The following is a 15,992-nucleotide window of genomic DNA, read 5'->3' as shown; positions in this document are numbered from 1 at the left end:
TAAACAATACAAAAAGACAGCCCTCAGAGTGAGAGAAAATATTTGCAAATGAAGCAGCTGACAAAGGATTAACCTCCAAAATATACAAACAACACATGCAGTTCAATATCCAAAAATGAACAACCCAATCAAAAAATGGGTTGAAGACATAAATAGACATTTCTCCAAAGGAGATAAACAGCTGGCTGACAAACACATGAAAAATGCTCAACATTACTAATCATTAAAGAATGCAAATCAAAACTACAATGAGACCTCACTTCACACTGGTCAGAATGGCCATCATCACAAAATCTACAAACAATAAAGGCTGGAGAGTGTGTGTAGAAAAGGGAACCCTCTTGCACTGTTGGTGGGAATGTAAATTGATACAGATTTGACAATTCTGTTTAAAAAAAAGAAATGTAGTTTAATAAGCATATAAAAAGGGAAAGATTCAAAAATGAGATGAGAAAGAGGTTAATATCAATATTTATATGCTGGTAGTAGTGACATAGTATGGATGAAGGAATTTATGTTGCAGAAAATAATGTCAGGATGAATGTCCTTTAATGATAGGTGATAGAGGACAGAAGTAATTTACCGGTGGAAGGGATAACCACAGACAGGAACAGGGAAACCAGAGAAAAGCACAGTGTATGACTGCAGATCTCTGCAGGATGCTAGTTGTTAGTGGGAAGAGAAAGAAGTTCTCTTCTGATCACTTTTACTTTCTCAGGAATATGAGAGACAAATATTTAAACTGAAATTTAAATAGAGGGAAGATTGATGGGAATTTAAAAAGAAAAGAGAGAGCCAGAAATAATAAGCTAGGATGCTGGGAAACTGGATTGATTAGTGAGAAGCAGCATCTGTCAGAGGCACCAACGGCTTCCTTGAGGTCTGTGGTCAGGAAGTCAAAGTAAGAGCAACCAATGTAGAGTGTGAGAGTCTGTGTGTGTGTGTGTGTATGCATACTTGTATTTTTTCCTCCTGTTCTATGCCACCCATGTGAATGAAAAATATATGGGAGGTTGGGATTAACTTCAGGATAGAGGTGTTTTGATATGAGTGTTATGGAAGGAGACAGAGGCAGGATAATGCAAGTAAGGCAGTGGTTATAACTGTGAGTTATGGAATTAGGTTGGGAAAAAGGAGATAGGGATCTGGTAGGAGGAAGAGGCAAAAATGAGGTTTGAATGTGGCGTCAGTGAACAAGAATTCTTGAGAGAGCTTTGAGTTTCCTGCTCACCTCTTCAGCCAGTGCCATGCTGTGCTGTTTCCACTGGCTGAAGCACATCTCTTAATGGTTCTATTATGTATAAAACATAAATATCTGTTATTAGGGAAATATTCTCACCTTTATAGTTTATTAAGTACAATTTTGATTTTTGATATCTCTTAATCTATTTCTTTATCTATACACATATATATGTATCTACCAATATATAAATGGCATTTCAATCTTAATCCAAACCAGTTTTTTTCAAGGCCTTTTCTGATTGCTTTCTTTAAATTCACCTCCCCAACTCCTAACCTTATCCCAGCCTTTTATAATCTCTTTTCTACATAATTTTTCCCTATGGCAATTAATATATCTGTTCTATACCATGTTAAGTTATGATCTCTCTCAAATATATGTATATTAAGGAGAGAGTAAATATGAATGAATTAATTTGTATGATCATAGCTTTCTAGAAGAAGTATAAGAATTGAATCCTCCAACCCTTCCAGGAAACAGTTTAGCAGCTGCCAGTCTCTGACACATCTGGCCTGAAATGAAGGTTAAATCAACTCAGAATTGACTACATCTACAGAGACACTTTGGTTACATCAGTTACTGCGTAGTGATTTCAACGGAGGGGTCATAGCAGACCACCAAACCAGGTGTGAGACCCCCTTCACAATGGCCTGTGAGTTGGGCATTTGTAAACTTCCAACAAATTTTTCTGAAATTAGGAAGAAAACTAATTTATTCCAATATGAGAAGCCTACAATACAGTTAATGAAAAAGCAAGCATAATTTTCTGAGTATAAAATTCAAATTTTCCTTGGAAAACAGGCCACACAAAATCCAATTTAGAGCTTGAAAGGAAGCCCATGGAACCATTATTCCTTAAGTGGCCTTCCCAAGAATCAGTTATACATATGTGCTATATGAATATGGGTTTATGTGAGCATCATCCCAAAAAAGCTTGAGACCCCAAAATAACTGAAAATACAGTGTTTCAGAACCCAATGAATCAATGAGAGGAAGTTGAAGATTTTTCATTAAAAATAAAAAGGGGCATAATTTGACTCATCAATGATTTATAAAATGATATTTAGTTCAGTGATACACTTTTCTATTTATATTTTATTAACTGTTCATCATTCATGAATATTTATGGAGCACATACGAGGTGAGGGCATTTCTCACCACCTCTGCTGGGCAGTGCTAATCTAACTCACTATAATCTGTCACCTGGACCATTTCCAAAGCTTTCTGATAGGCCTCGCTGCTTCTATTACTGAAACTCTCTACTTCATTCTCCACACAGGAGTCAGCATCATTTAATGAGCATGTAACTTAAAAGCAAACAGAATGTAAAAATCAAACCTTTCATTTTCAATCTCACTCTGTCCTCAAATTACTGCTCCATTTCTTGTTTCCTTCTTTAAAAATAAAAATATTCGTTTAATAAACTGTGTATTCATCTCAGCACTTTTCTCACATTTTCTCTTAAATCCACTTCAAACAGAATTTTGCACCCTCCACTCCAGCAAAACTGCTTCCTTGACAGTGTCACCAATGACGTTTGTATTGCTAATGCCAATGGTTAATACTTAGTCCTTATTTTACTTGACATAATAATATTTGACAACATTGATCACTCCCTCTACATGAAATAATTTACATGCCTTTCCAAACCCTATCTGCTCTTGTTTTTCCTCCTGTATCACTGACTGCTCTTTTAAATTTCCTTTGCGAGTTCTTCCTTCTCTCCTGGAACCCTAAATATCGCAGTGCCTCTGGGCTCAGTCCTTGGTCCTCTTCTCTCTTCTATCCACACTCACTCTTTTATGAGCCTACCCAGCACCACAGTTGTATATCTGAAGACCCCCACATGTATATTTCAATTGGAGACCACCTCATACCGCCAACTGTGCACTCAGCTTCTCCACTGGGGTGCCTAATTGGCAACTCAATCTTAGATTTTGAAACAATGCTAAGAACCATAGCTTTCAGTGAAATAGGTTGTGAAAAGAAAAACAAAAAACACATTAATCCTTCAAATTTTAGGATGAATTTAAAGTATCAGAACAATGTGTTATATCAAGTAATTTTACAAAACATGTTTCTCAGTAGTATTCAGCTCCGTGTGTCATTTCTTATTTTAACAATGTTAGTGTGGTAGCAGCTGCAAAACAATAGCATGGGGAATGGTATTGCTATTTGGATATGTGTGGTCCCAAGTACAAATCTCAGTCATTTGGAAGATGAGGGACAATATGAAAGTTAGAAAAGATACTTTTATAGCCAGAATGTACTGCTTCTTATTTATGTAATAACATCTGTAGACTGTAGTTCAATTTTTTTTTCTTTAATTTCAGCCAAGACTTCTGTGTCTGTAACAATTGTTACCAAGGTAACCTTTTCTGAAGCTATCATTATTCCCCAGGAAGACACCTGTATATATTTTCTTCAGGGGTCAGCTTCCTATTGCTTTTGACCACTTATTCGCTGGAAATGCTTCTAGTTCTTTATCAGTTTTGCTTTTCAATATCAGTTCTATTTGTCTAGTTTTTTGTTTTTTGTTTTTTGCTTTTTACTCCTAAGAGTATAGAATCTAATATTAGATTCACTTAGCCAGCTTCTCTCAGGAAAGAAACCCAGAAGATCCCAGTGGTGAAGAATTCAGACATTAATAAATTATGATTTGAGATTTGAATACATTCTTGCTGGGTCCACATAATTAATATTTGTATGCCAAAACAATATAGCTTTTTGTATTTCATGAAAGCAAATTCTCAGCAGAAGTTTAGAGGGCTAATGTTCTTTCCTAAGTTCATTGATGACTTTTGCATTTATTTTTGGATAGAATTTATGTTGTGGAATGATTGATATTGAGGCAACAGGCTCCAAATCATATTTTTCTCCTGGAACTTTAAATTCACAAGGGCTCCTGGATTGATTTCTAGCATATAAGTATGTTTAAAAGAGCTAAACTTACTCTTTATATTTTTTTAAAGTAACATTTGTATAATGGATATAACAGTACTATTTCTCTTAGATTATTCATACAACAATGTCTTTTCTGTATTACAAGCATATAAACATACTTTAGATAAACTTCAATTCAAAAAAGCATAAAAATGTAAAATACCTTGATGTATAATTCATATATTTCTTAATGTTTAGTAAATTTTAGATTAAAAAGCATAAATTTTGTTTTTACTAGTTTCTTTTACAAGAGACAAAGAGCCTCTTGATTCTCCTGCCCCACTTGCATGGAACAGGTTAGTTCAGGATTTGCAGAGTAGATATGAGGATGCCAGTTATTTACAACCAACATGTTGATACAGACAGAGCAGGTAGAAATTTACCTGAATAACCAGGAGCACAGAGGCAGATGTATCCACCTGTTCTTTTGACACAATTTTCTCCATCGGGACAAGGTGAGATTTCACATTCATTTATATCCAGTTCACAGAAAGATCCGTGATACTCAGGTTCACAATTACATAGAAATCTAGAGAAAAAAAGAGAAATAATGTAACAACAAATAGCATTTCATTATATACATAATTCATATATATATTAAATTTCAGACTTTTAACTAAATTTACAGAAATTGAAATATTTTCATTTAATTTTTTTCTTTGAAGAAAATACAATTCACCTTTGTTGGTTTAAAACCTCGGGAGTTCCCCAAGTCAAATTATAATCTGACCCCATATAGAGAGAGCAAGAATAAACCAAAGAAAGAGGCAGACCACCCCAGATCAGTAGACGGCAGGTTTAATACGTAAGGGAACTTAAGTTAGAGGCTTGTCTTGGGAGGTCACAAGATGAGTAGATCTCTGAACCTGCCCACCAGAATCTTGTTAGGAGCCTCCCATTGCCCTGGTCCATCTCATGAGTCAACCAAAGGTCCAACAATCTTCTAGATATTTTTCTCCTTAAAAGTTCTTTATTTGGGAGTGTTTTTTTAAATGAATGTATTTGGGTAAAAAATTACTGGAATTTCATAGATACTATTGACCTTAATTCTGTACCTGTATTTCTTTTGTTATAGTATAAATATCACCTTTAACTACATTCTATGTTGAAAATTGAAAATTATTCTCTCCATGGATTGAATAACATTTTTTCCTGATACTAAAGTCCTTCTGATTAATTTTTTTAAATCCTTTTAACAAAACAATTTCATTAGTGATTAATTATAGTAGCAGATGTTGCAGAAATTGAATGTTATTCAATGATTAGATGTTGGGTTCAAAGTGTCATGAACTTAATGGGCAGAGGGACTCTCAAAAGCCTTGTCCTTGAGAATGACTTCCAGAAACTTCATCTGACCCCCCTTTCAATGTCCAGCTGTCTCCTCTTTATCTTATGCATCAGCATCTGATGACTCTGAGTTGCTGAGTTCAGATTTGTCCTCAACTCTTATTTGGAAGTATTTCTTTGTTCTTATGAGTATTTCCTTCTATTGAGTCAGATCCTGTCTCAATTGACTCTTGACTGCTTTCCTCTGTAGTCTAAGCTGTGGCAGCTACAGATATAAGTACATGTGGCAAGATCACTTTGAATGTATTCTCAGTTTCTTCTTGGATATTGTGTCCACCAAGTTTATGTTTAAACATCTAGTCAGTCTGTATCTGTTTGCCAGAAGGGAGAAGACCAATCCTCCTTAGATGAATTGTGACTAGTTTTAGTTATGTGTTGGTAGAATAGCATCAATAAAAGCAACAACCAAATAATTGATGATAAAACAAATAAATAATGTTAGAGGAAGAAACAAGTAATTTAGTCTTTCCTAATTTAAATTCTATATTCATAAAAATATTAATGAAAACATGGAATGAATTTCTATAGATAAAATTAAATTGAGAGAAAAGTGCACTTAGCAAAACAAGCTCTATATAGTTGCAATTCTCCCCCATCTTGTAGAAGTCTAGATAAAAGCTTTATCAAATATCCTTTCAATGTTTTTTTCTTTCTTTTGGCTGCACCATGGCATGCAGGATCTTAGTTACCTGACCAGGGATCGAACCCATGCCCCCTGCAATGGAAGCACAGAGTCTTAACCATTGGATGATCAGGGAAGTCCCTCAGTGTTTTTGAGACAGATTTTTATTCTGATTTTCTGAGGAAACCTCTTCCTAATTGTTTCGACATAATCATAATTTCAACAAAAATCATAACCACCAGAAATCTAATATATCCAAGCTCCCCATTCACCACACATTAATTTACTGAATGCCAAACATTAGTCATATACCCAGATCCAAGTGTAAATAAGCTTGGTTTTGCTTTTGAAAGTCTCATAGACAATTTAAGGACATGGACATGTAAACCAGGACAGTAAAGATATGCCAGTAAAGACAGGTGTACAATCCTATAAAAGCAGAGCTAACTTCTAGAGAAAGTGACAGAAAAGGTTTAACCAATTAATCATAAAGAAAGAGTGGAATCTTTGAATCTGTTGGACAGAACACATTAAAATTGCATGTCTAATGTCATGCTGGTATAAGAGAGTACTGTACTTCTCAAGAGCTCTCAACATGGTAGGGAAATGACTGTAACCACTTTTTTAGGGTAACGTTAATCCAGTTACTATGACTCCCTGAAGGTATGTTCAAATGGGGAAAATTTTCCCCATCTCCACTATCTCACTAATATCTTCCTATCCATAAATAATCTTGTAAATGCTTGCTAAAATCAAGATATACTTGCTAATGATATTGTCCTTAATTGCTGTTGTGTGTTCTCAGTGAACCCATGATGATTCCAAGTGATCATAGAGTAAGCTGGAGCTGGGCACAGTGTTCTCAGATGTGGCAGTAAAAGATATGTCCAGGACATAAATTTTTTCATACTGATAAACTTGAAAATGTTGTATTACTACAAAATACATAATATAATGATTTTAATTTCAATTTATACATTTGTTGCATGTACTTAGGACAGTTCTATCATATTTCCAAAAGTTGCAAAATCTACTTGGTAGTCTGAAATGTTGAATATTAGAAGTTATTTTAGGACATCTTTCTTGTCAATGATAGATTTATAATAATGACCACTGACTTTCTCAATCTAATCTAAATAGCAATTTATTCATTAAATTTATAGAGCTTCCTCTCTTTCTGTTTCTCCTTTATTTCTCTCATTTTAAAAATGAAGAAATATCCATATCCCTTGTCTTTTGCCACCCAAATTTCATTTTCTGTGATTATAGAAAGGTTCCTGAGTGGTTTCATGATCAAATCAGTACCCTAGAATCTGGAGATTTCAACCAACTTAAAATAAGAGATGTTCTTCATTGATGGCTCTAACTGAATCATCTCTATATAATTTGCCAAATGGTACTTTTCTAACTCATCATTTATTCTACATTTACCAGATGACTTTTGACTGTTAGGAGGAGCTTTTCATTTTCTTTCATTCATTTATTCATTTGTTCATTTATTCAGTTATTGATTTGTAGCTATATGAATTCATGATTTTTATTTTATTCACTGTGTCAAATATATAACTATTATATTGATTTTGATACCCAGTTTGTGTGAGATTCGGATAGTGGGAACCTCTTCAAGCTGTCTCGAATCTTTTTGACCCATCTCCATCATTCTTTGAGCACTTGCTTACTTTCTAGAAGGATGTTCCAGGTTTATCTTACATTTTTCCAGTCCTAGATGTGAAATCAGCCATTTCTCCTAGGAGTCCTGGCTCCTTTAAGTGAAGAGTGGTATTTAGAATTCAAGATAATTTGTATGTGTATGTGTGTGTGTGTGTGTGTGTGTGTGTGTATACGCATATATGTGTGTCTGTATATGCATACATATATGTCCATATCTATATCTTTGTGTATGTGTGTATATATGTATATTATAAGCATACATATTAATGCATGAATGCATACTAACACCCCATTTCTAATTTGACATAATAGGATTCATTTTAGTTTAGCCAATTTCTATGTCTAAAATTCTTTATTATAACAATGAGAAATGCTGTTTTCATTATTTTAAACATATTATTACTTCCTCCATCAGTTAATGTGAAAATTTTCATGTTCTTTGTCTTCCTATGGTGAAGATGTGGGATTTTTTTTTTAATTGAAGTCTAATTGATTTACAATTGTATATTAGTTTCAGGGATACAAAACAGTGATTCAATATTTAATATATAATAAAATGATCACAATGATAAGTCTAATTACCATCTGTCACCATACAAAGTTATTACAATATTATTGGTTATATTCCCTGTGCTGTATGTTACATCCCTGTGACTTATTTATTTTACAACTGGAATTTTGTACCTCTTAAACCCCTTTATCTGTTTTACTCATCCTCCCACCTCCCACCCATCTGACAACCACCAATTTGTCCTTTCTGTCTGTGAGATATCACTTCACACCTTTCAGAATGGCTTTTAACAAAAAGACAAGAAATAACAAGGGTTGTCAAGGATGTGGAGAAAAGTGAACACTTGTGCACTGTTGGTAGGAAGATAAATTGTTGCAGCTGCTGTGGAAAACAGTATGGAGTTTTCTCAAAAAATAAAAAATAGAACTTCCATACAATCCAGAAATTCCCTTTCTAGGTATTTGCCCGAAGAAAATGAAAACACTAATTTGAAAAGATATCTGCACCCTAGTGTTCAAAAGAGCATTATTTACTATAACCAAGATATGGAAGCAACCTAAATGTCCATCAACAGATGAATGGATAAAGAAGATGTAGTATTTACACACAGTGGAATATTATTAAACCATAAAAAATGAAATGCTACCATTTGCAAAAACATGGATGGACCTATAGTGTATTATGCTAAGTAAAATAAATCAGACAAAGAAAGACAAATTCCATATGATTTTACTTATATGTGGAGTCTAAAATACAAAACAAATGTACATACACAAGAAAACCCATAATAGTTTTTGTTTGTTTGTTTGTCTGTGTGGTAGTTTTGAGAAGGTATGTCAAGAATAGATTTTCTTACTTACCCAGAATTATCCTTTGCTCATTTTTCAATTATAATTACCATCTAACGTTTAGCTTTGTGGATTCTTCTATAGTTTTTACTAAAACTTATATTCATTTATCACATCACATTAGGGCAAATTTCCATGAAGATCAAATGTTTATTCCAGAATAGAGCTTCTACCTTGAATCTCTGTGTACAGTCTTTCCCAAGAAAATTAATGTATATATATGTACTCTCTTTCCCTCCTTCCCACTCTTCCCCCCATCTCCCTTTCTCTTTCTCTTTCCTCCCCACTCACCCCTACACCTCTCACTAGGAGAGGCAAGCACAGTGTTGAACACTCCCAATTTGTTCTCTCTGCACTTAACCTGGCCCTTCAGACACTTAGAAAATGAAAGTGCATGGTTGTGTCAAAGGATCCTCGACAGACATTTCCTCCTACTGGCCTCTGGCTAAAGGACCCTATCCCTTCAGCACTTCCTTCTATTATTACCTGGGGAGGTACCCATCCCTTTTTTATTCAGAACACATCTACCTAGAATGAGGGAAAAAAACAAAATTGAACCTTTTTATTAACATCTTAAGTGACCCATTTAATTTTATAATAGTTATTGTACTATATACTAAAAGTCTCTAAAACATTTCTTCTTTTTGATGAAACTTTAACCACTTTTAAAAGAATGCATGTAGTAAACATATCCTACTTCAAAGAAACAATTAAGACCATGAAATATGTAATATATTATTTTTTCAAACTTTTCTTGAATTTTATTTTACTTTTTTTTACAGCACGTTCTTATTAATTATCAATTTTATACATATTAGTGTATATATGTCAATCCCAATCTCCCAATTCCTCACACTACCACACCCCACCGCCACTTTCTCTCCTTGGGGTCCATATGTTTGTTCTCTACGTCTGTGTCTCTGTTTCTGCCCTGCAAACCAGTTCATCTGTATCACTTTTCTAGGTTCCACATATATGCGTTAATATACGATATTTGTTTTTCTCTTTCTGACTTACTTCACTCTGTATGATAGCTTCTAGATCCATCCACATCTCTACAAATGACCCTAGATGCTCCAATTAAAAGATAAGCCTTTTATTTCAAAAGTTTCAGTGGAATTAAATAGGTTTTTAAGGTTTTGAACATTTTTGTTTAAATTTCTTTTAATTTGATAGTGATATAAAATTTTTTACTTATATCTTCAACGTACTTTTCCAATCACCAAAATGCATTTTAACAGAGGACTTCTGAAAAAACTTCAATACATTAAAATAAAGTTGAGATTAAGAAGAGTAATTGTAATTTACATGAGGCAATTTTTCCGTGATGAAAACAGATGGAAAGATGCAAGATAATCACAGAGGCATAGAGCCCTAAGATGAACCTCTGCTTTACATTAGTCTTTCATCTTGTTTTTTTATCTTACTTCAGATGAGTAAAGAATTAATAAGTAGAGAAATTGTTTTTATGCTTCTAGAAAGCTGACTTATTTTAAAATATAGTGACTGTATTGATTAAATCATATTAAAAGATCCAAGACAAAGTATAGAGGATTATTTTTTTAACATCTATATTTGAGTATAATTGCTTTACAATGGTGTGTTAGTTTCTGCTGTATAACAAAGTGAATCAGCTATGCTTATACATATATCCCCATATCTCCTCCCGCTTGCACCCGCTCCCACCATCCCTATCTCACCCCTCCAGGTGTTCACAAAGCACTGAGCTGCTCTCCCTGTGCTATGCGGCTGCTTCCCACTATCTATTTCACATTTGGTAGTGTATGTATGTCCAAGCCATGCTCTTACTTCGTCCCAGCTTACTCTTCCCACTCCCCATGTCTTCAAGTCCATTCTCTATGTCTGTGCCTTTATTCCTATCCTGCCCCTAGGTTCTTCATAATTTTTTTTTTATTCCATATATATGTGTTAGCATATAGTATTTGTTTGTCTCTTTCTGACTTACTTCACTCTGTATAACAGACCCTAGGTCCATCCACCTCACAACAAATAACTCAGTTTCGTTTCTCTTTATGGCTGAGTAATATTCCATTGTATATATGTGCCATATCTTCTTTATCCATTCATCTGTCAATGGACATTTAGGTTGCTTCCCTGTCCTGGCTATTGTAAATAGAGCTGAAATGAACATTGCAGTACATGACTCCTTTTGGATTATGGTTTTCTCAGGGTATATGCCCAGTAGTGGGATTTCTGGGTCATATGTTAGTTCTATTTTTAGCTTTTTAAGGAACTCCATACTGTTCTCCATAGTGGCTGTATCAATTTACATTCCCACCAACAGTGCAGCAGAGTTCCCTTTTCTCCACACCCTCTCCAGCATTTATTGTTTGTAGATATTTTGATGATGGGCATTCTGATTGGTGTGAGGTGATACCACATTTTAGTTTTGATTTGCGTTTCTCTAATGATTAGTGACGTTGAGCATTCTTTCATGTGTTTGTTGGCAATCTGTATATGTTCTTTAGAGAAATGTATATTTAGGTCTTCTGCCCATTTTTGGATTATATTGTTTGTTTTTTTGATATTGAACTGCATGAGCTGCTTGTAAAATTTGGTGATTAATCCTTTGTCAGTTGCTTCATTTGCAAATATTTTCTCCCAGTCTGAGGGTTGTCTTTTCATCTTGTTTGTGCTTTCCATGGCTGTGCAAAAGCTTTTAAGTTACATTAGGTCCCATTTGTTTATTTTTCTTGTTATTTCCGTTTCTCCAGGAGGTGGGTCAAAAAGGACCTTGCTATGATTTATGTCATAGAATGTTCTGCTTATGTTTTCATCTAAGAGTTTTATAGTGTCTGCCCTTACAGTTAGGCCTTTAATTCATTTCTAGTTTATTTTTGTGTATGGTGTTAAGGAGTGTTCTAATTTCATTCTTTTACAGGTAGCTATCCTGTTTTCCTAGCACCACTTATTGAAGAGGCTGTCTTTTCTTCATTGTATATTCTTGCCACCTTTATCAAAAATAAGGTGACCTATGTACATGGGTTTATCTCTGGGCCCTCTATCCTGTTCCAGTGATCTATATTTCTGTTTTGTGCTGGTACCATACTGTCTGGATTACTCTAGCTTTGTAGTAGAGTCATAAGTCTGGGAGCCTGATTCATCCAGCTCCAGTTTTCTTTCTCAAGATTTCTTTGGCTATTTGGGGTCTTTTGTGTTTCCATACACATTGTGAAATTTTAGCCAGACCCATCAAGAGAAAAAGGGAGAAAACTCAAATCAATAGAATTAGAAATGAAAAAGGAGAAGTAAAAACTGACACTGCAGAAATACAAAGGATCATGAGAGATTACTACAAGCAACTATATGCCAATAAAATGGACAAACTGTAAGAAATGGACACATTCTTAGAAAAAGCACAATCTTCTGAGACTGACCAGGAAGAAATAGAAAATATAAACAGACCAATCCCAAGCACTGAAATTGAGACTGTGATTAAAAATCTTCCAACAAACAAAACCCCAGGGCCACATGACTTCACAGGTGAATTCTATTAAACATTTAGAGAAGAGCTAACACCTATCCTTCTCAAACTCTTCCAAAATATAACAGAGGGAGGAATACTCCCAAACTCATACTATGAGGCTACCATCACCCTGATACCAAAACCAGACAAAGTTGTCACAAGGAAAGAAAACTACAGGCCAATATCACTGAAGAACATACATGTAAAAATCCTCAAAAACATACTAGCAAACAAATCCAACAGCACATTGAAAGGATCATATACCATGATCAAGTGGGATTTATCCCAGGAGTGCAAGGATTCTTCAATATACGGAGATCAATCAATGTGACACCCCATATTAACAAATTGAAGGAGAAAAAACATGAATTTCTCAATAGATGCAGAGAAATCTTTTGACAAAATCCAACACCCTTTTATGATAAAAAACCTCCAGAAAGCAGGCATAGAGGGAACTTACCTCAACATAATAAAGGCCATATATGACAAACCCACAGGCAACATCATTCTCAGTGACGAAATACTGAAACCATTTCCACTAAGATCAGGGACAAGACAAGGTTGCCCATTCTCACCACTATTATTCCACAAAATTTTGGAAGTTTTAGCCACAGCAATCAGAGAAGAAAAAGAAATAAAAGGAATGTAAATCAGAAAAGAAGAAGTAAAACTGTTACTGTTTGCAGATGGCATGATACTATACACAGAGAATCCTAAAGATGCTACCAGAAAACTACTAGAGCTAATCAATGAATTTGGTAAAGTATCGGTTTACAAAATTAATGCACAGAAATCTCTAGCATTACTATACACTAGTGATGGAAAATATGAAAAATAAATTAAGGAAACACTCCCATTTACCATTGCAACAAAAAGAATAAAATACCTAGGAATAAACCTACCTAAAGAGACAAAAGACCCGTATGCAGAAGACAATAAGACACTGATGAAAGAAATTAAATATGATACAAACAGATGGAGAGATAAACCATGTTCTTGGATTGGAAGTATCAACATTGACAAAATGACGATACTACACAAAGTTATCTACAGATTCAATGAAATCCCTGTCAAACTACCAGTGGCATTTTTCACAGAAGTATAGAGTTTTTAATGAGAGTTTTGATTTAAAAATATTTTTGTAGTATTAAGATTTGACCTATATATATATATATATCAATAGATTATTTTATATGAAACCTACAATCAAATCCAAAAATGAAACTATAAAATGTTGCTGGTGAAACTTTACTATAAGGACTTCTTAGCCTGTGTTATAACAATTGAAATTTTGTGAGAATTTATAATACATTTTAATGCAATTTATTCCTTTTTCTTGTAACACTAGATCAGCATTCCTGAGCAACTCTTCTTTGTATGTAATGACATTTGTTAATCAAATAATTATTAATATTTTCTATTTGCAAAATGAATAAAGAGTCCTGTATTAAAATTTTATGAAGTTAAACACTCTAATATTTTTTTTAAAAATAACCATTTATAAAATATGATATAAATCTTACTCTCTGTTCTTTAGTAAGTTTTCAGTTTTTAAGAGATACAGGCATGTTTAAGTATACAAGCATATGTAATAAAAAGTAAAAACAGTAGTTTGAACATTTGCACATAGAAAAATATCAAACTTAATATTAATCTAAGAGGATATTGAATACTCTATGATATGCATAGTTTACTTTTATGTTTCAATTTATCTACATCTTTAAGATGCTGTATTTTAAGGTGTTGTACATTCTGTGTACCTCAAACAAAATGAAAAGAAGGAAAGTATGCATATGGATTGTTCTTCTCTGCAATTTTTTGGAAGAGTTTGAGAAGGATGGGTGTTACCTCTTCTCTAAATGTTTGATAGAATTCTTCTGTGAAGCCATCTGGTCCTAGGCTTTTGTTTGTTGGAAGATTTTTAATCACAGTCTCAATTTCGGTACTTGTGATTGGTCTGTTCATATTTTCCATTTCTTCCTGGTTCAGTCTTGGAAGGTTGTGCTTTTCTAAGAATGTGTCCATTTCTTTCAGGTTGTCCATTTTATTGGCATATAGTTGCTTGTAGTAATCTCTCATGATCCTTTGTATTTCTTCAGTGTCAGTTGTTACTTCTTTTTCATTTCTAATTCTATTTATTTGAGTCTTCTGTTTTCTACATAATATACTTTCTCCACAGAGTAATTATCTTTAAAATAGTCTTTTTTATGTCATTATTATAATTTTAGTATATAAGGCCATAGATTTAATCTGAAACAATGATGCTATGACAAAATATTCAGTTGACTAGAAGTCATTCAGCTTAATAACTGGTTTCTAGGTAAAAATTTATAGAAAAATGTACACATTTTGATCTGTATTTAAATGCACCTTAACCAATCATTTTCAACTTTATAACAGTAAAACACTGTTAAAATCATGAACATCACACACTATAAAAGAATAGTGATAATGATTTGTCTATAATAATAGCAGCCAGCGTTTGAAAAAAATTTCTTCTTCTGTATTCTTTGAATGGAGCTGCCACTATTACTCTAATTGTTTGGGTGAATTCTCTATTTAGCTATACATTTTCAGTAGGTTGACATTATTGTTACTGACCTAAGTGAACTGATGAGTATAGCTTAAAAGGACATTATCTCTACTGAATATCAAACATAAATTATCAACTGTCAAAAATTACAGCATCCAGTTTTGCAATGACTTTGTATATGAATTGGGGCTGTCATCTACATGCTGTCATAGCTCAAGGAATTCGCCTTTAAATGATGTCATCAAGTATTAACTGTTTCAGACCTCAGATCCAATAACCAAGAGGAAGGAAGAGATTAAAAAATATGGAGGTAATCATGAAGGGTTTTGCAATAAATATCATTTTCAACATGTTTCTTGTTATAGTGTCTATAGTTTAATTCAATTTGTACTAAATATACAGATACAACACTTGGTTTTAAGTGAGTTGTTAGATTATTTCAATTTTTAAAAATATCTTTATTGGAGTACAATTGCTTTACAATGGTGTGTTAGTTTATGCTTTATAACAAAGTTAATCAGTTATACATATACATATGTCCCCATATCTCCTCCCTCATGTGTCTCCCTCCCACCCACCCACATCCCACCCCTCTAGGTGATCACGAAGCACCAAGCTGGTCTCCCTGTACTATGCAGCTGCTTCCCACTAGGTATCTATTTTACTTTTGGTAGTGTATATATGTCCACGCCAATCTCTCACTTTGTCCAAGCTTACCATTCCCACTCACTATATCCTCAAGTCTATTTTCCAGTAGGTCTGCATCTTTATTCCCGTCTTGCCCCTAGGT

At 33.9% G+C, this 15,992-nt stretch overlaps 1 protein-coding gene across 1 annotated transcript in view; it reads right to left on the bottom strand.

Moving 5' to 3' along the window:
* The window catches only part of EYS (EGF-like photoreceptor maintenance factor), a 1,631,219-nt gene that overhangs the window by 1,109,279 nt on the left and 505,948 nt on the right, over positions 1–15,992 (bottom strand). The window contains 1 exon segment of the mRNA XM_024761621.1: positions 4,567–4,712. Coding sequence (XP_024617389.1) covers positions 4,567–4,712 — 146 coding nt within the window.

The sequence above is a fragment of the Neophocaena asiaeorientalis genome, unplaced genomic scaffold, assembly GCF_003031525.2.
Source record: "Neophocaena asiaeorientalis asiaeorientalis breed wild unplaced genomic scaffold, Neophocaena_asiaeorientalis_V1.1 scaffold169, whole genome shotgun sequence".
In the NCBI taxonomy this organism is placed as follows: Eukaryota; Metazoa; Chordata; class Mammalia; order Artiodactyla; family Phocoenidae; genus Neophocaena; species Neophocaena asiaeorientalis.
This window is presented reverse-complemented; position numbering and strand designations above follow the sequence as displayed.